Below are 26,374 nucleotides of genomic sequence, written 5' to 3' on the forward strand. Positions count from 1 at the left end.
GTATGTGACTGGTGCAAACACGATAATCATGAGATGCGTGTCATGTAAAAACATGACTACATGCCAGAGTCAAGACGCCAATACATTTCGACGTGAAGTGGTGCGCGTGCTCGCCAGTGTTATTTTGTCGCGTCGAGCCGGCGTTGGTGCACGCCAGGCACTGGTGCTGCCATATACTCGCAGGCACGCGCCGCGTTGTGTCGCTTTAACGCATGTGCGTTTCAGCGTGTTTGGCATCCCTCCGCCACGAAAAGAGAGAGACGCAGTGTTGTCTCGGTAACGCATTGGCACGAAATGCAGCATGCCACATTTTACACCGGTTGCCGTCGGGCCGCACTGACGAACACTGATCGCGCCGGTCACACCTGGCGTCAGACTATAGAGTGCTCGCGTTTTTCTAACGTAGCGTCGCTGTACCCATTGTGTTCGCGTAAATGCGACGTTGGAGTATAATGGGCCCTTCATGTTGCGCTCGCGGTCGTTTTGCTAGCTCTACATATACCGAATTTGGTGGTACGTGACGTCAATGAGTGACAAAATATATGACTGGTCTAAACATAATAATCCTGACCCGCGTGTCATGTAAGAGCATGACAACATACGTGGTCGCCACCGTGCTCGCCATAGCGTGCTCATTGCGTGCTCGCCACTGTTTCGCTAGCTTCACATATACGAAATTTGGTATCCTGTGACGTCAATAGATGACGAAGTTAAACGACACATCCAAACATGATAGTCATGACACGGAAGTCATAGAAGGCATCATATGCCTTCAATTCGTCACGTTGTGCAGATTTCAAAGTGACATATTAACCTTTCTCATTCATGCTTCGCATTTCATTGATTCCCACTGTACGTGGGTTCTGCCAACTTTTATTAGCATTGAAACGACCAGATCTTGCAAAAGTAAAGTAAAGCCTGTTTATACGCGTTCTTGTGCAAGTTACACTACGCTTCCTCACTGCGCACATGCTTACGTGCTTGCCGCCGTGCTTCAGGTGTTCGGTTAAGTTTCGGACTCACTTGCTATAAGAATAAATGATATCGATTGATCACAATGTTTATTATACTGACACTATTGGTTCTGATGATGCAAGTTGTGGTATTATACGCGTAGGCTTCAGGCACAGGTGCGACTGCTCTATGCTAAGTTTTCCGTGCGTTCAGAACACGACCTCTGGGTGGACTGGGCCACTTGACGTTGATAGTATATAATTTAAAGTGCCAGAGTTAGTGGACAAGAAATTGTTGCAAACAAAGGCCAGCAGTTATTCACTAAAAGCTGTGTGCATCAGTTGCGCATACCTTCAGGGGTCTTGCTGTATCAATATTCATCTGCGTAGATTTACGTACAATACAGCTTTCTTTCATCCCTTTTTTTTGTGTGCTCCCGTCTGTTCATGCGCGGTTGCACCAACCACGAGGCAGCAGCGACTGGCCCAGCTTGCCACGCCTCTGCTTACAATGTGCTCTTGACAACCATATGCAGATCTGGCGCCGCTGGTGATCGCGTTGTGCCTGCTCCTGCTGCCAATGTGGATAGTTCTGGCCCGACGCAACACCGTCTCCCGGGAAGTGCTGCGCATCGGGTGGCTGCCAATTATTATCGCACTCACGGTCTCGAGGTAAGTGAGCAGAGAACGCACCCATTGCTCATTAGGAAAGCGAGTGTTACACTCGAAGCTTTTGCGTTAATTCAGGTGAAATTTCTCCCCGTAATCTACGTCTAAGTCGGCTTTCCTTGCTGTTACTGCTGCTGTTCTGTCTACTAACGCCATTGTATAGCATTGGCAGCAGGCCCTACTGCGGCGTTCTAGTTACTGAGGAAATTGGCTGCTGACTGGCAGGTCGTGGGACCGATTGCAGGTTGCGATGGCTGCATTGTCAGTGGAGGCGAAAATGCTGAAGGCCCACTTACTGATATTTCTATGCACGTAAAAGAACCCCAGGTATTCAATATATTTTGAGTCCTCCCCTGCAGCGTCTCTAATAATCATATGGTGGTTTCGGGGTTCTGAATACCACATATCATTCAAGCATTTGCAGCAGTCTCTAGGTTATTCTGTACGAATCCATTTTATGGGATCATTCTATTTTGTTTTGTTCTCTATTTCTTTTTAGGTATTGTATGTAGCAATTTAATGTGTCTTCTACCTGCAATGATGTGGAACTTGATTAAAAGAAATGTTAATAAATAAATAAACCCTCAAATAACTAAACAAAACGGGTAAATAATAAAACCACAGTAAACGAAAGTAAATATCATTAAAAGCAGTCCTCATTTCAGATATTCAACGTTTGCCTTGTCACCTATAATACTGTCTCGTAAACAAGTGTAATTGAATAGAATTTCGTAATGGCAATGTGAAATATTCTAAGAGGCTCCAAGTTTAATTACCGCACAATTTGTAAAGCTCTCCGTACGAAAGCTCCTAAATACAAGTGTCTAGCAACTTTTATTGCCAATGCGTTTTGCAGCTTCGGTGGTTACATCCTGGATTACGCAGTCTTCGCTTATCCGCCAATCGCCCTGCACCTGTCTGCAGTAAATGGTGAGTCAGGCTATTCAAACACTGGAATCCGCCACATTCTACGCAATGTCTTTAAACAGCTACTTTCGCAGCCGTGTACGAGGCTGCACCATAGTTTAAGGGCTTGAATTGAAACTCTCTCTCAGTGATAACTTGAGAGCGAAGTAATTAAATAAACAAATAAATAGTGAATATGTAGTGCCTCTTGCATTTTTATAATATGCCAGCCAGATGTGCAAGGTCTAGCCCTTCGTTGCCATCTCCAGCTCTTGCCCATCGCCAAGCTTCGGCCTGTTCTATGCGGTTATGGGGGAGATAGCCCATCATGTAGCACCTCACGACGCAAATCATACGAAATAGGGAGTTTTATTGCTGGGTACGGCAGCTCTTGGGGCGTAGCGGGCTTGGAGACGCGCGGCGTTGCGTACCCAATCCATACCCAACTGGAATGCCTTATAGAGGCGCGCACGCAAACGCAAGCAGCACGAAGGTCACACGCGCTCGCAGCGCCATAGCGTTGTGTCGCGTAAGTGTTATTTAAATATTTTTACGATTTAAAATGCTAAATGAAACATACTTAGTGATAAGGACACTTTTTGTATCGTGCACAGTATCCTGGTGTACGCAAAAAAGTTAAAAATGCAAAGTTACTGTAACAACAGTGTCGACATCTTGTGATACTTGTGCAACCACAGTCATGAACATGTTAGCTTACGCGCAATAATTTTTAGGTGAAAAAAATAAAAAGGTTACTCATTTGTAATATTGTTCGCTGCGCAGTTTTTGCGCCAGATGTACAATGCACAATGTTTATGCAATAACAAAGTTGTGATTGTCTGTTTCACTATGGCCCTGATAGATGGCGTCACCTATTCAGCTGGTCGGGGTCTGGCATATTTTTAGTTTCTATGTTCCAGGCCATTCTAATTTTGGTAAGCTGGCTGAAACCGTGTAATCGCTATAAGTGCTCGCCCTTTGGCTTACTCTAGCTTGACGGCTAGAGTATTCGCAGTGCGGATACGGTGAATTCTTGCGAAGGCGGCCAATCCATGCCGTCCGACATTTTGCGCCTTTGTGTCATGCTATTTGTATAGCAGCTAGCCACTATAATATTTGTGCTTAAAACTTAGAAGTCAAAGCGGTGGCTCTGGCCGGCCTCGCCTTTGCTCGCCTTGAAGGTAACATGATGCGCCAGCATGTGCGCCGGGGCAGCTTATTTCTACTAGGAGGCCAGTGGTGGCAGCGTTGTTTATGGCCGCGCGGACGCATGGCCCCATCGCCCCAGCGGTCTTGCAACGCATCTGTTTGGGGTTTCACGCATTTTTAATACCGCCGGCCCAACGTCCTGGGTACGCACGCCGCTTGGGTACCCAGCACTAAAACTCCCTCGTATGGTTTTAGTGCTGGGTACCCGAGCGGCTTGCGTACCCAGGACGTTGATGCGGCGGTATTGCCGCCGCCCCAACGTCCAAAAACCCCAAACCCCCAAACAGATGCGTCGCAAGATTGCTGGTGCGATGCGTCCGCGCTGCCATAAACAACGCTGCCACCAATGGCCTCCCAGCGGAGATAACTTGCCCTGGCGCATCATGTTACCCGTGATGTAACTCCCCTTTAGGGCGAGCCAAGCCGAGACTGACCAGAGCCACTAGCTTGACACAGTTATTATAGCACAAAGGCGCTAAATCTTGGTCAGCATGGATCGGCCGCCTTCTAAGATGCCGCCTACGGTGAAGCAGCGCAAGGTTTTACTTCACGCCCCAGGTGGACATTTTTCTGTTGCGTGAGGTACTGGCGGTAGATCAATAGTGATTAAATTGTTTCAGGCAGATTACAGAAGCTAGAATGACCTAGTACATAGAAGCGAAAAACGTGCGAGCCCCCAACCAGCTGAATAGGTGGCGCCATCTAGCGGGGCCATAGCAAAGTAGGCAATACAAAACTGTTACTGCAGAAACTTTGCGCATTGTACGTCTCGCGCAAAAACGCCAGCAGCATGATTACAATCGAGTTACCTTTTCAAGCATTTTCAGCTGGAAAAAAAATTACGCGTAAGCCAACGTGTTTGAGACTGGTTGGATGAAGTGTCACATGATGTCGACACCATCGTTACAGCAACCTTGTATTTTTTATCTTTTTGCATATACCAGGATACTGTACACGATAAAAAAGTATCGTGATTTTGCCGCATCGGCAATTCAAAAATATGTAAGTTAAATGCAGTTAGCATCACCATTTATGGTTCGCGAAAACGTAAAGGCGTACATATTTACGTACGTATGTAAACATCTTCGTATGAGAAACTGAAAACGTTGGAAGACACGCGTTTAGGTAAGACGGTAAATGCAGACGGTATGTGGTAACACGTTAAAGTAAAGAAGTACACGTACACGGTAAAATTTACAGAGTTACAAGTTACACCATTGGTTCTGTTGTCGCGTTTGTCAGACAACGACCGGCCGTCCGGATTGCTTGGCCTCGACGGTGCCGGCTTCAGTTGCAACTACGGCACATACGAAAAAAAGTTTTTTCAGTGCTGAAAGCTGTCAGAATAATTAAAAATATTTTATTGAAAGTAATTCACTTCATTTACCTATGCAAATCAAATTTAACACTTTAGATTGTAAAAAATAATGAAAATATACTTACGGGACCGGACGCTGTCTTGCTACGAGCGCGTGTGACCTTCGTGCGGCTTGCGTTTGCGTGCGCGCAACCGTGGTGCCAACTAAAAGGCATTCCGGTTGGGTATGGGTTGTGTACGCAACGCCGCGTGCTCTCAAGCCGGCAACGCCCCAAGAGAATGCGTACCCAGCACAAAAACTCTCTAATGTTTTGTTCGGTTGTGTACAGATCTCTGGGGCGGTGTCTTACATTCCTGGGGTTCACAATGTTGGCGCTCACGTTGCTTCTGTAAATGCTACGGTGTTCCGAGGTAGCATGTCGGCATTCATGGCGCTATGTAAGCAAACAATGGGGAAGCATGATTACGATACTACTTCATGCACTGACTTCAAGAGCACCGTGAGGTGGCATCGGCAAGGCTTTGAGCCACAAACCAAGGAGCAAGAACAAATCTGACGGAAATATAATATTCGAGACACAAAGGTGTCCGCTATACCTACAAGGGAAAGTGCTTGAACGCACGTGTGGCGCAAGCAGCTTCACATGTGGCGACGCAGCACGACCATTCCCTGAACTAAAGCGGACCGATGGCATCCGTAGAGGAGCGCGCATTTGCACTGGCTCTAATAGAAATGAAGGGGGCATTGACTATTCCTTCCTTCATAGAATAGGCTTTTACCTGAAAGGTAAACGTATCTTGACAGAGGTATGTGAACATTTACGGCGCATTTCCACAACTGCGAAGGAATGAAGGCGGCAGCAACAAATGTAGGTTAACGTGAAAAATTGCCCGCAGCTTCCCTCGGGGGAACACTGAGGAGGATGCGGAGCATATAATTGGTTAACGGGGTGTTAAAGTGCGACTTACTTGGGTCGATGGCTAAATTGGTTAACGTGGTTGTGAAATGGGGTGTTGAATTGCGACTTACTTGGGTCGATGGCTAAATTGGTTAACGTGGTTGTAGGAGGGGGTGTTAAATGAGTGAACACGTACACACGTATGCGAAAGGGCGGCGCTGGTCGAAGGGACGTCGATCATTGTGTTTGTGGATTCGTTGGAATTCATTTCACCGCGACCTTGGACGTCGACGCGCCGTACAAACCAACCGACGAGCGGCAACTGAGCGAGCGAGCGCCGACCTTGAGTATATATACAGCGCGACGGCGCACGAACTGTCAGCTGTCGAATGTTCGAGAAGGGGGAGAAGCGCAACGGCGCATGCGCGCGCGTCAGCTGCCGATGTTCTCGAAGCGCGACGGCGCATATGCGCGCGTCAGCTGCCGATGTTCTCGAAGCGTGACCACGCATGCGCGCTACATTATACAGCTAGCGAATGTTCGTGAAGAGGAGAAGCGCACGCGGTGTGTAGAGGAGGAAGGGTGCACACATGGTGGAGGAGTGAAGCGCGCGCGGTGTGTAGAGGAGGAAGGGATGCACACATGGTGGAAGAAGGAGGAGGAAGCTTGCGGACGGCGCCGCACTACAAGCCTCGAGTATTAGATGCTCCGCATCTAAAAACTGCATGCAGCTCAAACTTGCCGTGCCCTGCTCAAGCAGGACAGACGCACGAAATGGACATACAACAGGACGAGCGCCAACTAAGAGCCGTATACTAGCTTCTCACTAATAGCTGGCTGCGCAGATAAAAAGGAACGCGCAAGAAATGAACGCTCAAGTATACACAGGACTAGTAAGAATCAGCAGCTCTCACAATTGTTACTTCTTATTAGTTCAGCACTGCACTCCTTTCGAAAAAGCGGCCACTGCAGTGAGCGAATTGGCATTTGTGCACTCCGTAACTTCAACACAAACTAGCTGTGACACGTTTAAACCACCCGCATCAAGGGCACGCCCACACGAGCGGCAACGTCTTGCAGAGGCGTGCTCACTCGTGCGGACCGTGGGAACACATTCAGAGGAAGAACGATGACTCTAAAGTTAAATCTCAACCACATTCTTCTCGCTATCTCACCAGCTATATAAAGTGAACGCGCTGAAGTGCCGCCGAGCTATGGTCACCATCAACAGAAAATAACGTACATAAATAGCTCACCGTTAGGGCCCTGCTTAATGTGCGTTCCGTGGTGGAGTCGCTTCACTCGACACGCAGCGGAGCTATATATAGGTGTCATATGTGTGACTAGTGGTGACTGAACAATGTTTTCTTTTCTTCAAGTTTTTCTTGGTCATCTGTGCATGTATACTTCACAACGTATTATACATGAGGGAAAGACGTGAGTGGAGCGGTGGTGTACCCCGGCGTGACACATTTTCGTGTAAAAAAGTTCGTTTTGAATCACAATCGAGCCAACCATGAAATACTCTGCTTCGCGTGTCTGATGGTTACCGATTGCAGCGCTGGGCGGCAACCTGGCGGCCGTCTTTAGCTGCAGCTTGTCCAGCTACCTGAACCGGGTGACGCCACTGGGAGACATACCGTTCGGGGAACACGTCTGCGTGGGGCCCCTGCAGATGTACTATCAGGGTGGAGAGATGGCCAACGTGGCCTACGTGCTCGTCGGCGTCGTGGTGCCCGGCCAGACGCTGTTCGCCGTGCTCTCTAGGATTCTGCGCTTCGGCAAGGTCTCCATGACCATCACCTTCTTCGCAGCCTACTGTGGTGCATCGCTACGGCAGGTGGGTCCCCACCGATGATGTTGCGTAATTACGAAACGCAAGAATTCACTTTTCGTTTAGACACACGAGGAAAAACATGAGTATTCCGCACGCGACCATCAGGGCTACGAGCTGCGCTCACAAACATTCCCAAGTGTTGACGCACAAATACACCCGATATAGTAGACATAATAATAATAATAATAATAATAATTTTTATTTCCATCAGCGATGGAGGAGACTGCGGGTAAAAGTTGCTTGAAAGCACAAGCAACTTGACAGAGGCCCGCAGCCACCCCTACAGTGCAGGCAGCGATGGCAAACATTCACATAAAGAGAAAAAAAAATCACAAGAAACACATATTCGGAATACAGATATGTCTAAAAAAAAACACATCAGTAAGGAAGAATGAAAAAAAAGCAATATTTTACACTATTTACTATGTTAGCATGAATTGATGAAATGCTCGCGCAGTGTTCGTGCAGAAGTTATTTTCAATTCAATGTGTAATTTATGAAATGAATTTAAAAGGGTTGGCAGCGTGTATGATAGCTTCTGCATAGAATAGCTTGTCCGCGCAGTGACCACCTTCCACTGTTCTATGTAACGAGTGCCGTATGAATGGGTGTTTTTGGCAAGATGAGATAACTCGTGGAAAAACTTTAGGTTTTCTTTTATCTCTCGTTTGAACGCTATACTTAACTTGTAATTGTATAGGGTAAACACGCGGATGACATTTCCCTTCAAGAATAAATCTGAAGTATGGGAATTGTAGGGTACATTGAAAAGCGCCCGTAGAAATTTTTTCTGCAGTACATGAAGTCTTTCAAGATTTGTATATGTCGTCGTACCCCATACCAAAAAACAATAATACAAGGAAGAAAAAAAGAGCGCATTGTAAACAAGAAGCTTTATTTTAAAAGGTAATATCAATCTGTGACGCGCCATCATACCAACCACACGAGATAGTTTGCCTAAAACTGATTCGATGTGTAAATCCCAAAGCATATTTTGTGTGAAGGTAACTCCCAGTATTTTCACACTACTCACTATTTCTATTGCTTCATTTGTGTAAAGAAGGGTGATGTGATCGCAGGTTATCTGCTTAGATTTTGGTCTGAAAATCACGGCTTTTGTCTTTTTAGTATTAATTTGCAAAACGTTTGCTGCTGACCATTCTTGGAGCGCCCTTAGAGCAGTGTTGGTGTTATTCTGAAGGCTACCAAGTTCAGGTGACGAAAAAAATAGGCTAGCGTCGTCAGCGTACATAATGTATTTCGCATCACTGTAGATATTTACTAGGTCATTGATGTAAACTATAAAAAGAAAGGGGCCGAGAATACTACCTTGAGGAACGCCTCTGCTGATGTGTTTTAAGTCTGAACGGTAATGCTCAATCTGGACGTACTGATGGCGATGATCTAGATACGACTTCACGAGATTTAAGCAGTGCCCGCGAATACCATAGGTTTCAAGTTTTTTAAGTAGTATGGAATGATGGATACAATCAAATGCTTTACTGAAATCAATGTAAAGGCCGAGCACAAGATTCTTGCTTTCAAATTGTGTTAAAATGAATTCTTTTTGTTGTAGCAAGGCTAACTCAGTAGAAAGGTGTTTTCTAAATCCAAATTGGGCTGTAGATATAAGATTGTGCTTATCGAAAAAATTAGACATTTGCACGTGTATAAGTTTCTCCAGCCCTTTGGATAATACTGGTAATATCGAAATAGGTCTATAATTTTTGATATCGTTTATGTCACCTGTCTTAAAAAGCACAGAAACTCTTGCGATCTGCATCCTCCTGGGAAAGATAGCGCTCGCCAAAGACAGATTAAAGATGTAGGTAAGATATGGACAAATTAAATCAAGCACATACTTGATTGGACGAACCTGCATGCCCTCAACGTCACAACTTGAGCTATTTTTAAGCGAAAGAAAAACTGACAGTACTTCAGACTCTGTAAATGGGCGAAGGAAAAAGGAAGATGGATTGCTATCAGGCATAAATTTTGTAATATCAGCAGATGCACAAGAATTAGAATTGCTCACAAAATAATCATTAAATGTATTCGCCAAATCATCGCCCCATATTTCGTGGCCACCAAGAAATAGCTTTTCTACACGTGGAGACGATTTACGGCGATTTAAGACAGTATTAAGCTTTTTCCATAACATATCGGGTTTTTTCGAGCAGCTATCAAACTCAGCTTGAAAATAGCATTTCCTGTGTGACCTTAGTTCTTTGTTTAGTTTGTTTCTAAGCGACTTGTATTCTTTCAATATGCTTGGTTCCTTACTTTTAATGAACTTGTGATAAAGCGCATTTTTACACTTAATTTTTTGTAACAATTCAGGGGTTATCCATGGTTTTCTTATTTTTTTTACCCAATTTAAACTTTTTTTGTGGGAAGTGACGCTTATACACACGAGAAATTTCATCAATAAGTTTACTGTATGCAATGTCAACGTCGTCTATTTTCAGAATTTGCGGAATATCGCTAAGTAGCAATTCAGCTCTAAAATTATCCAAACCTGTTTGTGTAATATTTTGAAAAGAAATGTACTGATGCTTTTCATTTATCGTGAAATTTTGCTTTCTTAGTAGAGCAAATATTGGGAGGTGGTCACTAAGGTCCCACGTTATTACACCACTGTTGGCTTTTGTAGAATCGATATTAGTAATAAATAAATCTAACAGTGTTTCGCTTTCAGTAGTTACCCTTGTCGGTACATAGATTAAATTTTCGCATCCGTTAGAAGTCAGCATGGTTAACATGGCCTTTTGTGGTGCAGAAATGGTCAACAGGTCGATATTAAAATCACCAGCAGACACCAAATAATCGCCAGTTTCTGAAACAAATGATAACAGCTGTTCATAGAAACAAAAGAAACTAGGAAGATTTCCACTTGGTGGTCTATAGCAAACGGAAAACATACAGTCATTCACACGAGCTGTTATTATTTCAAAATCATCACAACAGATACAAAAGTTGGAAAGCAGCTCGCAGTTTACGTGCTCTCTTAGCAACAGCATAACGCCACCGCCTCGGCGATTAGTTCTGTTTACACAATACGATTGATAAGACGGAAATTTGAACAAATCACGATCATCCCTGCACCAAGTTTCACTAAGCATTACTGCATCAAACAGAAAATGAAAACCATTGATGAAGTCATTTATATCTTCTTCCTTGTTATAGAGTGAACGAACGTTTAGATGAAGGCACTTCAAGGAATGTGCGTGATGACTTGTCACAAAAGCGTCTAGCTCGTGTGGAAGAAAGGGACTTTGACTAGCCATTTTGAGGAATGAAATAATCTAGATACAGTCAGCAACTAGCAGGCTTAGACGGGAAAGTCGGTCCTGTGACGCACTACTAACACGGAATCGCCGTCAGATTTGCGCAGCAGGATTTTCCCGTTCTTGTGCCATGCGTATTTGTACCGATTTTCCCTCGCCCATTCCTTAGCCTCTCGAAGCAGTTGCCGACTTTGGTTGGTCAAGTTCTCTTGGATGAACAGGCTTGATTTCTTTTCTCTCAGTTTTGACCGGTTATGCAGCCATTCGTCTCTAACAGATTGTCTGACATACCGAACGATTATACCTGGTGTTTTGCCAAATTTGCATGGGAGGCGGTGAATGGCAGCGACGTCTGCTGCGTCCAGTGCACAAACGTCAATCATGCTGGCAACAGAATTTACCTTTGCAAGCAAATTTTCACCTTCAGAGACGCTTACACCATGTATTTCCAAGTTAAACTTGCGGCTTCTCCACTCGAGCTCATTTAAATCGGCCTCAAGTTTTTTTGAAGCATCATCACTAGCGCAGGTGTCCTGTTCAAGGCGTTCAAGTCTTTTCCGTATTTCTTTCGTATCTTTTTCTTGTGCGGCAAGCCTTGTCAACATCTCATCGTACTTGTCCGACATGAGCTGTATCGACCGCTCGATGTTTGGCACTGTTTCCCTGAGCGGCAACAACTCGTCTAACTTCTGACTTATGCCACTGAGAATAGATCTGATGTCAACTTCAGCTTCCGGCCTCCCTTCAGTAATCTCGACACTTTTTCTACTATCTTTGCACGTAGAGCAAACCCACTTTTGCCTAGCCGATTCGGACTTCTTTTTATACTGTTTTTCTGATATGCCTGCACATGTTCCAATGTGAAAACAGTGGCTACACTCGCCACATGCCACCGACAATTCATCGGATTTAATGGCATCGTTACATGTAGGGCATGCATTTAGTGTCGACATAGTACCAGGAAATGTAGCACACAGAACAAATACAATTCACTTGGCAGCAGCGGCAGCACAGAAAACTCGCTAAGAACAACAAAGCAAATTTAAACCGGGCGTGAACTAACCTGCGCAAACAGACGAAAATCAGTAGATCTGCCGGTTCTGCCACCGCTGCTGCCAAAGAGCCGCTGTCCTCAGGGTCGGTGACTTTTATAGTGAAGCTCGGTGATGGTGGTGGCCCCCAGCGGTAAGATCGTCGGTAGCTTCAGTTGGAGATATCAGTTGATCCGAAGAAATCGCGGCGTGAAAATGGCACACGATGCGATGAAACTTGATAGCAGGGAGATGGTTTCCACACAGGCCACCGACAGGAAGGCAGTGGTCGACGAAAAAAATCTGCGCAAACAGACGAAAATCAGTAGATCTGCCGGTTCTGCCACCGCTGCTGCCAAAGAGCCGCTGTCCTCAGGGTCGGTGACTTTTATAGTGAAGCTCGGTGATGGTGGTGGCCCCCAGCGGTAAGATCGTCGGTAGCTTCAGTTGGAGATATCAGTTGATCCGAAGAAATCGCGGCGTGAAAATGGCACACGATGCGATGAAACTTGATAGCAGGGAGATGGTTTCCACACAGGCCACCGACAGGAAGGCAGTGGTCGACGAAAAAAATCTGCGCAAACAGACGAAAATCAGTAGATCTGCCGGTTCTGCCACCGCTGCTGCCAAAAGGACAACTACTGCTTTAGTTCAAATCATTAAGCATTGGACGCCTTATTCGATGGCTGTAGCTGCTGTCTCGGCGGGGCCTGGATGAAGGAAGAAAAAAGAAGGAGCATCATCACACGAGGGAAGCCTACCGTGTCGGCCCAACACATGATCAAAATGTCAGAGCGTGCGCTGGGTTGCACTCGCCTCGGTGGCGTTTCGCTTTTAAACCTACTGCGTGAGCCGGCTGGTCTGCACCGAACAAAATGATTTAGAACGAAATCTGCCGCGTGCCACATTCCGCAGCGCGCCGCAGTATCGGCAAGAATCGTTGCGTACTTGATCTTGGCGTGATATGTCACATGTTGGGCCAACGCTGGTGGCTTCAAAACGAATCGGCTTGCCAAAGCTGGCTCAATTACGTCATCCTTTCTTCTCGTGTATGCCATTTAGAATTATTTGCTTCAACTAATGAAAGGTCAATACAAGATTGACACGTCGCACTTTCTATATTTGTCAGGTTACGATACCAGACACAGGAAATCACTAGCTGTAACTGTAATCGTGACACGTTCCAAATTCTCTCTTTCCTAAAATTAACTGTAAGGGATCGGAACAAATAGCCCGGTAAAAGTGTGGTGCAAGACACGCTATCCGCGCTCAGTGAGAGCATCAATAAGCTCGGGGAGAATTTCGCCCAACTGCAGATCACCCTGGCCGCGCAAAACGACCGAGTATCCAAGGTAGAGTCGTTTCTCGAAAGCGTAGTGAAACCAGCTCTGACCTCCACCACCGTCGTACAACCCCAGCCCGGCGCTATGGGCCCCATCGTCCACGCTATTCTTAGCCAATCTGAGGGCAGCACCAGCCCACAAAAGCACCAAGATGGCCAGGCCAAGTGAGAAGTTTCTTATTTGGCAATGGAACTGCAGGGGCATCCTTGCAGCAGTACATTCGATGCTCTAGCGAAAAACCCCTCGTCATTCTGCTTCAGGAAACATTAACTCCAAACGTGACATTGACTGGTTACAAGCCCGTCTCGCGTTATTCTGATGGCCGGGGCGTCTGCACCTTGGTCTGTAACAAGCTCACACACATCTCTCACGACCTCAAAATGGCCACCAGCAGCGCCGAATATGTCATGACCGAGATTCTGCCGCGCAGCTCGGACCGAAGCAGCATCTTTTTTCTCAACGTGTACAGTAGTCCTAAGGACCGACGGCAGCGCTTCAGGGCCCTCATAAAGAAGGCCGTCAACTTGGCAGGTACCAACCCTTGGTTGTGGCGGGCGATTTTAATGCTCCGCACCACACTTGGGGCTACCCGTACAATACCAGCAAGGGCGCGGAACTGTGGCAGAACGCGACGGACATGGACCTGACTCTAATCACCGACAAGGCCTTTCCAACTCGGTTGGGCACCTCATCCTGCAGAGACTCCACTCCCGACCTGACCTTCGTCAAGAATCTCCCCGATGTACAGTGGGCCAACTCAAACATTGACTTAGGTAGCGACCATTACGTCCTGGTGACGCAGTTTTTAATGGTCCGAAAGAGGGCACGGGAGTTTTCTTGGACAAACTGGGACCAGTTTCGCAAAGTCCGCAACGACCGACCCCTACCTGCAACCAGGCCAAGCCTACAGGAGTGGATTAGCCAGCTCAGAGAGGACGTCATAAGTACCACCAAGATTATTAGTACTGACCTTCCGGTTGAAAAAATGGATAGCCGCCTTGCCCACCTGCTAGAGGCCAAGCAGTCACTTCTCGCCCGCTGGAAAGGCCAGCGCCTCAATCGCAGGTTGCGCAAGAAAATCTCCGACCTAAACAAGACCATCGAGGAGCACTGTCGCGTGCTCTCCAAGCAGCAGTGGGACGAGGTGTGCAACTCGGTAGATGGCCAGATGCGTAATGGCAAGACATGGAACCTGCTCAAGCACCTGCTCAGCGAGACTAACACCAAAACTAACCAGCGGAACGTACTAGCGCGAGCCATGCACAAAGCCAAGCAGTCGTCTTCAGAAGAGGAGGTTTTGAAGCAGCTGGTGCAAAAGTACCTCCCTGTCGACTCGAACCCCGCAACAACGTACCCCGAGTACTCAGGACCGGCCAACACTGAACTGGACGCCGAGATATGCCACGAAGAGGTTCGGCAGGCGCTTTACGCGCTCAATGGGAGGTCTGCCGCGGGCCCCGATGGCATAACTAATAAGACCCTGCGCAACCTGGATGACCGATCAATCGACTACCTCACCGAGATCATCAACGAGGCATGGAAGAGCGGCGAGGTCCCCGACCCGTGGAAGGTCGCGCGCACCGTGCTCATTCCTAAGCCGGGGAGGTCACCCAACTTGGACAACATGCGCCCCATTTCGCTCACATCCTGCGTGGGAAAGGTAGCCGAGCATGTGGTCCTCAATAGGTTGACTCGGTACCTGGAAGACAATGGGCTCTACCCGTACACCATGATTGGCTTTCGGGCCAAGCTTTCGACGCAAGACGCTATGAAGCTGCTCAAGCACCAAGTCATCGACTGCAACACTCGAGACATGCGGGCCATTCTCGGCCTCGATTTAGAGAAAGCCTTCGACAATGTTGCTCACTCTTTCGTGTTGCGGTCGATTGCTGAGCTCGGCCTTGGAGTCAGATTCTACAAATATGTCAACTCGTTCTTGACCCGTAGGAGAGTCACCCTCAGTGTGGGAGACCTTGTCTCCGAGGAGATCGAGCTGGGATCGCGCGGCACGCCACAAGGGTCAGTGCTATCGCCCACCCTGTTCAATCTTGTCATGGTCGGGTTGTCCAAGAGGCTCTCATGTATCGAAGGCATTAACCCAAAATTTACGCGGACGATATTACCATTTGGTGCACAGGTGGCAGCGACGGGCAAGTCGAGCGCTCCCTGCAGGAGGCCATAGACACCACGGAAGATTACCTCCGTCCCACAGGCCTGAGGTGTTCCCCAAGCAAGTCCGAGCTTCTCCTTTACCAACCCACTAGGCGAGGGCCCAAGCCCAAAAACTGGCAGCCGATCTCGAAGAGTGATATCAAGCTCTACACCGGAGATGGCAGTGCGATACCCAGAGTTGACTCCATTCGGGTCCTCGGCATGACCATCGAGTCCAATGGTTCCAACGGCAAGACTATACTCAAGCTCGCTGCCAAGACGGATAACGCGGTTCGGCTGGTTCGGCGGGTGGCCAACCGCTACCAAGGCCTCAAGGAAGACAACCTAATCCGCCTGGTCAATGCCTTTGTGCTCTGCCACTTTTCATATGTCGCGGCCATGCACAATTGGCAGCGTGCCGAGCGTGACAAGATCAACGTCTTGCTCAGAAAGATTACCAAGCGGGCCCTCGGTATCCCGATCAGGACGCGCACCGAGCGCCTGCTCCAGCTCGGAGTACACAATACGTTGGAGGAGATTGCCGAAGCGCAGGAGCGGGCCCAGCTCGCGCGCCTTTCGAGCTCCCAGACCGGCAGACATATACTCCGAGAGCTCGGTCACTCTCCGGCTGAAGTGGACGAGAAGATGAGACAGGTACCCCGTGAGATTCGTGACCTCATCACCGTGGCACCGATACCGAGGAATGTCCATCCCGAACACAATCGTGGTAGGCGACGGGCTAGAGCTGCCACTCTTCTCAAGCAGATTCACAGTGAGGAGCACGGCGTCAGCTTTGTCGATGCGGCCGCGTACCGTGGGAGCCGCGCCTTCTCCGCAGTCGTCGTCGACTCCAAACAACAAATCACCAACTGCGCATCAGTTCACACTGACGATCCGGCGGTTGCCGAGCAAGTGGCCATCGCCCTGGCCATCCTGGAAGGTGAAAGGGAGGTCATCTATAGTGACTCTAGGTCAGCTATTCGCGCTTTCGAGCGCGGTGTAATCTCCAAGAAAGCCCTGCGCGTGCTCCAATGTGGTGGCCGCGACGGCATCAAGCACCACGTACTGATTTGGTTTCCTGCACATGTTGGACAGGTCCAAGGCGCTCCCCCCAATCTCAACGAGTCTGCCCACGAGGCCGCGCGCGCACTTACCGACCGCGCGGGTTCCGGGCAACGATTCGGGGCCAACGGGGTTGCGGAAAACAGGGACGCGCCTGCCACGTACAACAAAATAACAAAATATTTTTACCTCGCGCGGAGACTATATCCACTCCCTCATCCAAATCTTAATAGGCCACAAGCCCTTACGCTCAGACTACTGCAGACCGACACGTACCCTAACCTGAGATCCCTTCACGCTATTTATCCTGACGTGTTCCCCAATGACCCTTGCCCCGAATGTGGGGATGTATCCACGCTGGCGCACATGCTCTGGGAGTGCAAGGCAATGTACACTAACCCCAACACTACATCGGTCAGGTGGGAGGCGGCCCTTCGCAGCTCCCTCCTGGCCGACCAACTTTGGGCCGTCCAGCAGGCCCGCGGAGCGGCTGATAGGCTTGGCCCAACGGTCCCGACGTGGGAGACGCCCGCTGCGCGCTGACGCGCGCCTTGCAGGACCTCAATAAAGTTTCGCAACCAACCAACCAATCAGTTCAGCACTGCACTCCTTTCGAAAAAGCGGCCACTGCAGTGAGCGAATTAGCATTTGTGCACTCCGTAACTTCAACACAAACTAGCTGTGACACGTTTAAACCACCCGCATCAAGGGCACGCCCACACGAGCGGCAACGTCTTGCAGAGGCGTTCTCACTCGTGCGGACCGTGGGAACACATTCAGAGGAAGAACGATGACTCTAAAGTTAAATCTCAACCACATTCTTCTCGCTATCTCACCAGCTATATAAAGTGAACGCGCTGAAGTGCCGCCGAGCTATGGTCACAATCAACAGAAAATAACGTACATAAATAGCTCACCGTTAGGGCCCTGCTTAATGTGCGTTCCGTGGTGGAGTCGCTTCACTCGACACGCAGCGGAGCTATATATAGGTGTCATATGTGTGACTAGTGGTGACTGAACAATGTTTTCTTTTCTTCAAGTTTTTCTTGGTCATCTGTGCATGTATACTTCACAACGTATTATACATGAGGGAAAGACGTGAGTGGAGCGGTGGTGTACCCCGGCGTGACACATTTTCGTGTAAAAAAGTTCGTTTTCAATCACAATCGAGCCAACCATGAAATACTCTGCTTCGCGTGTCTGATGGTTACCGATTGCAGCGCTGGGCGGCAACCTGGCGGCCGTCTTTAGCTGCAGCTTGTCCAGCTACATGAACCGGGTGACGCCACTGGGAGACATACCGTTCGGGGAACACGTCTGCGTGGGGCCCCTGCAGATGTACTACCAGGGTGGAGAGATGGCCAACGTGGCCTACGTCCTCGTCGGCGTCGTGGTGCCCGGCCAGACGCTGTTCGCCGTGCTCTCTAGGATTCTGCGCTTCGGCAAGGTCTCCATGACCATCACCTTCTTCGCAGCCTACTGTGGTGCATCGCTAGGACAGGTGGGTCCCCACCGATGATGTTGCGTAATTACGAAACGCCAAGAATTCACTTTTCGTTTAGACACACGAGGAAAAACATGAGTATTCCGCACGCGACCATCAGGGCTACGAGCTGCGCTCACAAACATTCCCAAGTGTTGACGTACAAATACACCCGATATAGTAGACATGAGGACAACTACTGCTTTAGTTCAAATCATTAGGCATTGGACGCCTTATTCGATGGCTGCAGCTGCTGTCTCGGTGGGGCCTGGATGAAGGAAGAAAAAAGAAGGAGCATCATCACACGAGGGAAGCCCACCGTGTCGGTCCAACACATGATCAAAATGTCAGAGCGTGCGCTGGGTTTCACTCGCCTCGGTGGCGTTTCGCTTTTAAACCTACTGCGTGAGCCGGCTGGTCTGCACCGAACAAAATGATTTAGAACGAAATCTGCCGCGTGCCACATTCCGCAGCGCGCCGCAGTATCGGCAAGAATCGTTGCGTACTTGATCTTGGCGTGATATGTCACATGTTGGGCCAACGCTGGTGGCTTCAAAACGGATCGGCTTGCCAAAGCTGGCTCAATTACGTCATCCTTTCTTCTCGTGTATGCCATTTAGAATTATTTGTTTCAACTAATGAAAGGTCAATACAAGATTGACACGTCGCACTTTCTATATTTGTCAGGTTGCGATACCAGACACAGGAAATCACTAGCTGTAACTGTAATCGTGACACGTTCCAAATTCTCTCTTTCCTAAAATTAACTGTAAGGGATCGGAACAAATAGCCCGGTAAAAGTGTGGTGCAAGATTAACTCGCAATTGGAATCTCACGTTCGGTATGAAGCAACTATCTACTCTGGCTAGGATAATTTTCGTATGTTTCTTTTTTCTCTTTCACCTCGTGCTAACACACCTGTTGGACCCAAAGAATGCTGGAGTAGCGCTTATTGCCCTTTAGTTTTGTTCATCAAAGCACACGTGCTAACAAATCTGTTGTTTCCTGTGTCTTTTTTGTTTTTATGCACCTACATAATGTACCAAGCTGCCAAGATCGTGTACATGATCGCAGTATCAATCAATAAGCGTATAAGTAAATAATAATACAAATAAATACCTAAATAAATAAGTACAAAATAAAAAATAATTATTGAACTGGCAAGCTTATGTTTTAATTAGGAAAAAAACTGAGATAACTATCACCAAGTAGAACTGGTAATTGCAATGAAACAGAAGCATACTTGACTTGTACCAAATGATTCTTTATCGCGTCTGGTGCTAGTAAACTTAAGCCCGGCGCAAAAATGAGCAGCCTAAGCACCAACAATAATACGTGCTTTCTTAGGGAATTAAACTACGCCTTTACTCGCTTTGACACTCCACGAGTCGTTGGCGCCATCTATTTGAGAGACGCACTCTAGGGCACCAAAGGTGAATGGTTGTCTCCGTTTTCCCATGTTCGCTGTTTCAGTTTCATATATAAACAGCTCATGCGCAGCTGGAGGGGTTTTCTTTTTTGCATGACTATATTGGCATCTTTTGTGTCCATAATTTTGAGTTCAGTATTTCTCAGGGGGTAATGGCCACATAAACTTTGGTAGTAATTTTTATGTTTTCAGACTGTCACTATTGCATTACAGAGAAAGATATTATGAGAGCGCAAGGGTCTTTGTGCCGTAATTGTTCGTCGCCGGTGTCCGTATCCGCTATCGCGCGCTGTGGAAAAAAAGAAACAAGCGAAGTAAATAAAAACTCCGAGGCCTGACTGGGATTAAAAACCAGGTCCCCTGCCAGCCAGGCCAGTAGTTTACCACTGAGCTACACCGGTACCTGAAATTTCATGCGTGCAACTTTGTTTCAGATTAACACATGGCAGCTTTCATGTCGAGAAAGGAATCGCGTTATTATAAGTAATAAATTGTTCCAGAACAGCAAAGGAACAACCAGACATCACACAATGCCAATCGCGTTATGACCAAGAATGGCATAGTGAATGGCTTACTACCACAAATAATTGTTATTTATGGCACAATCGCTACCCTGCAAGTGTGCTCGTAGCAGTTACACAATGCATGAATGAAAAAAATTTCTTTAGCAATACCACTCTTGCAGCTTCCGCGGTGACAGTGCAGCGCGTCTTGCGCAAGCCTGGTGTTTTTTTTTTGCTTGAACAAGAAGTCACGGTGAGGTGCTGTAACTGCCCATAGGTCATCATGGCGTTTTAAGCCTAGCCTGAGGCGTACGCACGAGGGATGGAGGATGTGGGGATTCACTTTAGCCGTTAGTTTATCACCAGTCAGTTCATTACTAATATTAATATTGTTCATGCCTATACCGTTAGACTTTTATCAATAATAATAATATTATTTATCATTATATCATTAATTTTTAGTTGTTGTTCTATGGGTGCTTTGGCGCTCCGGTATGAGTGCAAAAGGCGACGCGAATGCGTCGAAAGACGCTTCAACAGACATATTGCATGCAACACTTCACCAGCGGAATAAAAAGAAAGGCGAGACAAAGAAAAATACTTGCTTGTCACATTCAACCTTTTCAAATTCTAAGTATCCGGATCATATACTCTATAAGGTAACCCAGAATTGCTTCATCTAAGCACGTTGTTTTCTAGCCGTTTTAAATTTCCCCGAGGCTATCCTTATTATGTTCGGCCTTCACCCTCCAAATGTTGATATGTGGGGTTTAACGTCCCAAAACCAACCCTCCAAAGGCCCTTCATGAAGGTATGTAATGTAAGAGTTCAGATCTAGGGTGTAGTATGGCGAATTGAAAGCAATGTATACGTAAAAATGCCAACAAGGAGGTACAGAGGTAGGTTATGACAAGCATGAGCAAGAGGACATTTTTGACAAACGCCACTCTCTGCAATGTACTACAGAATCAAGTCCTTTTTATTGAAGTAGCGATACCTAAATTGACGGGAGAGCCGCGGTTACTCTGGAAGCTTGTTGTAATAAAAGGGCGACAGGAAATGCTGTGAATAAGAGAGGGGAAATTTTTATGTACAAGTATAAATTATAAGTCGACGTTATTACACCTAACTAACTACATTGATCGGCCAACAAATTGTTTTAAAGACTGTTTAGCCACCATTCGTAATAGCACCTGTCCTATTCGAGTTCCGCCACGGTAGTCTATTAATTAGGGTGTTCGAGTGTCAGCAGCAGGGCTCTGGATCTTATCCCCTCTGCATCGGCCCGAATTCCGATGGAAGTGGGAAACCTATAGGCCCATGTACTTAAATCAAGGTGGACGTTGAAGAAGCACTAGGAATCGGAATTTATGATACTAAAAAATTTGAACCCTCTCGAATGGCACCCTGAAGGAGTGCGAAACATCAGCGTTGCGCACGTGTGGCGTGACGGGTTGAAAGGCGCTAACGTGGGTGCTGCGGTGAGCACTGGAAGATTCGTTTGAAGCGATGGCTAACGTATGTCTAGTCGTTTCTTCAGAGTGGACACGGGCACTGTACCGGAGCAGGCGCGTGTTTCGCCTTGATGATCACCGCCTTGTGATCGGTGAAGTGCACGCTGAGAGGTTCCTGCAGACATTCTGCGTCGAAGTTGGTAAAGGCCAGATCGATGCGCATTCCTTTTATTGTGGTGGGTGATTTCCGTTCCACCGACACGCACTTCAGCGAGTGCACGTCTAGCATGTAGTGAACAAGCCATTCTCGTCTACCTCCGCTGACGAAAACGTTGAAATCTCCCACGACTATAACAGGCACATCGACAGGCCTCGCTTCAACAATCAGCGTCTCCTCCAGACAGCGCTGAAGCTGCTCTTTCGGCAGGTTGAAAGTGACGTAGAGCACGAAGATCAACACGTCACCGATGCGCAAGGCAACTCACTCGGACCAGTAGTGTCTTCAGAAAAGCACTTATTGTTCTTACACGTCGCCTCTTGTTCGCCCGGCGGAGCCCAGCGCTTGCGGGTGGACGCTTCAGTGGAGGCGTGTGGCGCTTTAGAGAAGTTGCCAAACGACGAAGACGTCGAGAATTCGTCAGCGTTGGCATTCCGCTGTTGGTGCTTGTACTTGGCTTCCTTCACTCGCGTCTCGTTGGTGTTGCCGACGCGTTGAAGACGCTCGCGCTTCGCTTCCTTGGCTTGCGTCTCGTCGGTGTTACCAGCGCGCCTTCTCCATTCCCGCCCTCGCAACTCGTCGGTGTCGTTGATCTTTCACTTCCGGCGCTTGAATTCGGCTTCCCTAGCCCGCGCCTTGTCGGGGTTGCAGTTGCGATGTCGCTATGCGCGAACGCCATCGGCTCTGCCAACCCTCGCAACGCCGAACAACGCCCGGGTTAGGCCAAATCACTTCGGCGCATCTTCAGGCGGGCGAACCAGTAAGCTTCGCTTTCTGGTGTCCTCTCTATTGCAGATAAACGGGCCGAAAGAGTGCTCACTATACTCGGTGACAACTTCCTGTGGCAGCACAGCCAAGGCTACGAAGCCCACACACGCCCTTTTTTACTACGCTTATGATGTACCGCGATGTACTGCCTTTGTTTCAGCAGATTTCAGCAGAAAGGGCCCCAGTAAATCTATTATTATTTGATCGAATGTCACCCTCGGTGGTTCGCGTGGTTGAAGAAGCCCCGCGGGATTCAGTGACGGGGATTTGTGGCGTTGACAATCACGGCATATTTTCTCGTATCGCTTAACAGATGCGTAAAGCTTAGGCCAGTAGTGCGCTTGCCGAACTCGATCGAGAGTTCGAGGGGAACCTATGTGACCAGATGTGGGCTCATCGTGGCAGGCGAGAAGCATTTCGTCACGCATATCAGTTGGCATGACTAGAAGATAAGTTCTCTCAATGCTGTTGGAGTTTTTCTTATACGGGGCCCCATCTCATAGGCATAATGACGACAGACTTCGAGAAGTATCATGAGATATGGAAGAGCTACGTCTTTCAAGTTTTTTGATAACTGCACGTATTTCGTTGTCCACGTGCGGTCGTGTAATCAGTTCGGTTGTAGTAAGGGTAGTGTAGTACTACCGTCATCTTCGTTGTCATGGCCACAAACTTCGACAGGGGCGTGGGACAACGAGTCGGCCTCTTCGTGCTTGCGGCCGGATGTGAAAGTGATCATGAAATCGAATTTCTGCACACGAAGACTCCATCGTGCCAGAAGCCCGCACGGGTCCTGTAGGTTGGCTAATGCGCACAACGAATGTTGGTCGTTTACTACCTTGAAGTGGCGTCCATGATGGTAAGGCCTAAACTTCATCGTGGCCCATACAACAGCGAGGCACCCTTTTTCTGACGTGGAGTACTTTATGTCGGTACGGGAAAAGTGTTATCACTTGCTCCGTGGCCTGTTGTAGTTGGATGAGTTCAACACCAAAACTCGTGTTACTGGCGTCAATATGAATTTCAGTATCAGCATCTTGGTTAAAACTGAGCGAGGACTCGCGGTGTCTGCAAATGCTCCCGTATTTCGGAGAAAGCTACGTCCTGTTCTTCCTCCCAGACGAATTACACGTCTTCACGAGTGAATTGAATGAGCGGTTCAGCAATCCTAGAAAAATTGGCTATAAAACAGCGATAGTACGCACAGAGCCCTATAAAGCCTTTTACTACCTTCTTCTCACGTGAAACAGGAAACGGGGTCACGGTGGTGCTTTCGTCAGAGTCTGGTCGAGCACCATCCCCACTGAAAATATGGCCGAGAAACTTAAATTTTTTATAACTGAAGTGGCATTTTTCTGGCGTCAGCGTCAGGTTAGCAGAGCGGTGTGCTTCCAGCACTGCCTGCAGACGCTTTATGTGCTCCTAAAAGGTCGCAGAAAACATGACACCATCATTTAGATAAACTAGACGCATGTGCCTCGTTGGACCGGTAAGAACAGCGTCCTTAGTGCTCTGGAATGTCGCAGGTACAGAACTGAAACCGAAGGGGGGTACTTTGCATTCATATAGGCCGTCTGGTCTAACGAAGGCGGTTTTTTCGTGTTGTCGTTTATGAACTTCGATCTGCCAGAAGCCACTATTGAAGAACATCGATAAAAAATACTTAGCCTACCACAGTCTGTCGAGGGAATCATTCATGCGGGGCAGCGGATAGACGTCTTTTCCAGCCATGCTGCTGTTTTCTGTAGTCTACGCAGAAGCGCAGTGATTCATCTTTTTACTTTACGAGAACAACCGGAGATGACTACAGCAGTCTTGGAAGGTTGGATAACGTCATCTTGCAGCATCTCTTTAACGTGAACATTTATCACGTCACGTTCCTTTGCCAAAACGCGGTAAGGGTGTTGTTTTATAGGTGAGGTGTCGGTATATGCTGTCGCTGTTATTCGGTATTTGGGGATCAGTGTTTGACCAACCTGCGAGTTGGATGCTAAGCACTCTTTAACCCTATATAGCAGTTCACGTAGCTCAGTCTGTTGCTGTTCCGAAAGGGTCAAATCGACATCAACTCTGCAAGTAACGAAGTCACGTCACTTGGTGTCTGTCGAAGCTTGTCGTCGGCTGATGTAGATGTGAAACGTTCAGCAATGTCTGCGACAGGGTAAGCTAAAGTGATGGTGGTGTGACAAAACAGGTGCTGGTACTTGTTGCCGAAATTAGCCACAATATATTTGTTGGTGCTTAACGTTCCAAAACCACTGTATGTATATGCGAGAGACAGTTTAGCATGGCTCCGGAAGTTTGCACCACCTGAGGTTCTTGAATGTTCACCTAAATCAAAGCACAAGAGCCTCAAGCACATGGGCCTCCGTCGGATATACGACCGCTAAGCCTGGGATTTGATCCAATGATGATAATATGTGGGGTTTATTTCCCCAAACCACCATATGTATATGAAAAGCGCCGTAGTAGATGACTCCGGATATTTATTCCACCTTAGGTTCTTTAGCGTGCACCCAAACCTGAGCCCACAGACCTACAAAACTTTCGCCTGCATTGTAAATGCAGGCACCGTATTCGGGATTCACTCCCACAACCTGCGAGCCAGCAGCCGAGTGCCCTAGCGACTAGTACACCTTGGCGAGTGGCCGTGTCAGAATTTCTGAAGCTCTCTGGTACGACATGCCTAATAATTATGTCGGGGCTTTGACACGTGCGACTGCAACTAGTAATATTATGCCGAAGCAACCAAGAATTACTCGATTTGTGAAGGTGCTGGTATTGCTGTACCTGGCGCGCCTCATTGTGTACCACCTCTGGAACTGGGGCGTCAACCCGGACAACGCGGCCATCCCCTGCCTGACGGGCTGCGGCGACTTCCTTGGCACAGGGTTTCTCACCACGGCCTATGCTTCGCTCTACTACATGGGCGACAAATCGGCCGTTCAAGAAGAAGAGCTGCGCTCCTACGTGCACGTGACCACTCATCTTACTGCGCGTGCGTCGTCTTCTACGCCAAGTTACGGCAATTCCACCTCGTCTTAGCGATGCCACGTACTTTGCTCCAGCTGAGTGGACCAGGCGCAGTTTCAGTGCTCAATGCACATTGTGCGCTTTGATTTGTGGTGGCAAGACCACTTTCTTGTGTTATTTTCTGGTGCTTATCAGGTTATTATGCTTTTATCTTTATTTCGTCAATTATCTTTTTGAAAATGAAAGTTTGCCGACCCTTTGGTTCTTTTTACTTTGTGCGTGTATGCATGCATGCATCGCAAAGCACAAGTATGCTGCGACAACGTACTGATATCATGATGTTAGCCACGTGAAGACGTAAGTGTGAGTGTTTCGCAAGGTATATGGGTTTTCTGTGTGATATTTTGAATAAAAAAACTCCACCCTATGTTTTTTTTGTCTCATTTTTACTTGTGATGGTACATTTTGCGAGCACTGTATAGTAATGAACATGAACATTCTTAAGACGTTTTGGGATTTATACCAGTGATCAATAACATAAACTGCCGAAGGCGATGCCGACAATATTCTTACAACATATGATATTTAGGTATGTGCATCTGTGTAGTGGGGAACAGGGTGGTGTGAGACGAAGCGGACTTTCGGTTGGTGGTAGAGGACATTAGTTTTTTTGGTAAGCTACCTGATTTTTGCCGATCCCCAAAGTGTGTGTGAGCCACGAGTTTAGGATCTGCATCTACATCTACATCTCTGGTGCACGTTCCTTGAATACCCTCGAGTCGACCGTTACGTCGCCTCTGAATAAAACCCTCTCGTAGACGTAACAGAGTGGTGGAGGTGCTGGTTAACAGCACGTCAACGAACCACGGAGCCACAGCTGTT

The 26,374-nt window shown here is 47.7% G+C and overlaps 1 protein-coding gene across 1 annotated transcript in view; it reads left to right on the forward strand.

Annotated features, from left to right (window-relative positions):
- The window catches only part of LOC142784750 (solute carrier family 41 member 1-like), a 46,971-nt gene extending 21,407 nt beyond the window's left edge, over positions 1-25,564 (forward strand). The window contains exons 6-11 of the mRNA XM_075883250.1: positions 1,490-1,625; positions 2,479-2,552; positions 7,514-7,794; positions 11,248-11,272; positions 17,886-18,166; positions 25,292-25,564. Of these exons, the coding sequence (XP_075739365.1) occupies positions 1,490-1,625; positions 2,479-2,552; positions 7,514-7,794; positions 11,248-11,272; positions 17,886-18,166; positions 25,292-25,564 (1,070 nt within the window). The remainder of the gene's footprint in view (positions 1-1,489; positions 1,626-2,478; positions 2,553-7,513; positions 7,795-11,247; positions 11,273-17,885; positions 18,167-25,291) is intronic.
- Positions 25,565-26,374: the final 810 nt, after the last annotated feature.

The sequence above is a fragment of the Rhipicephalus microplus genome, unplaced genomic scaffold, assembly GCF_043290135.1.
Source record: "Rhipicephalus microplus isolate Deutch F79 unplaced genomic scaffold, USDA_Rmic scaffold_15, whole genome shotgun sequence".
Taxonomy (NCBI): Eukaryota; Metazoa; Arthropoda; class Arachnida; order Ixodida; family Ixodidae; genus Rhipicephalus; species Rhipicephalus microplus.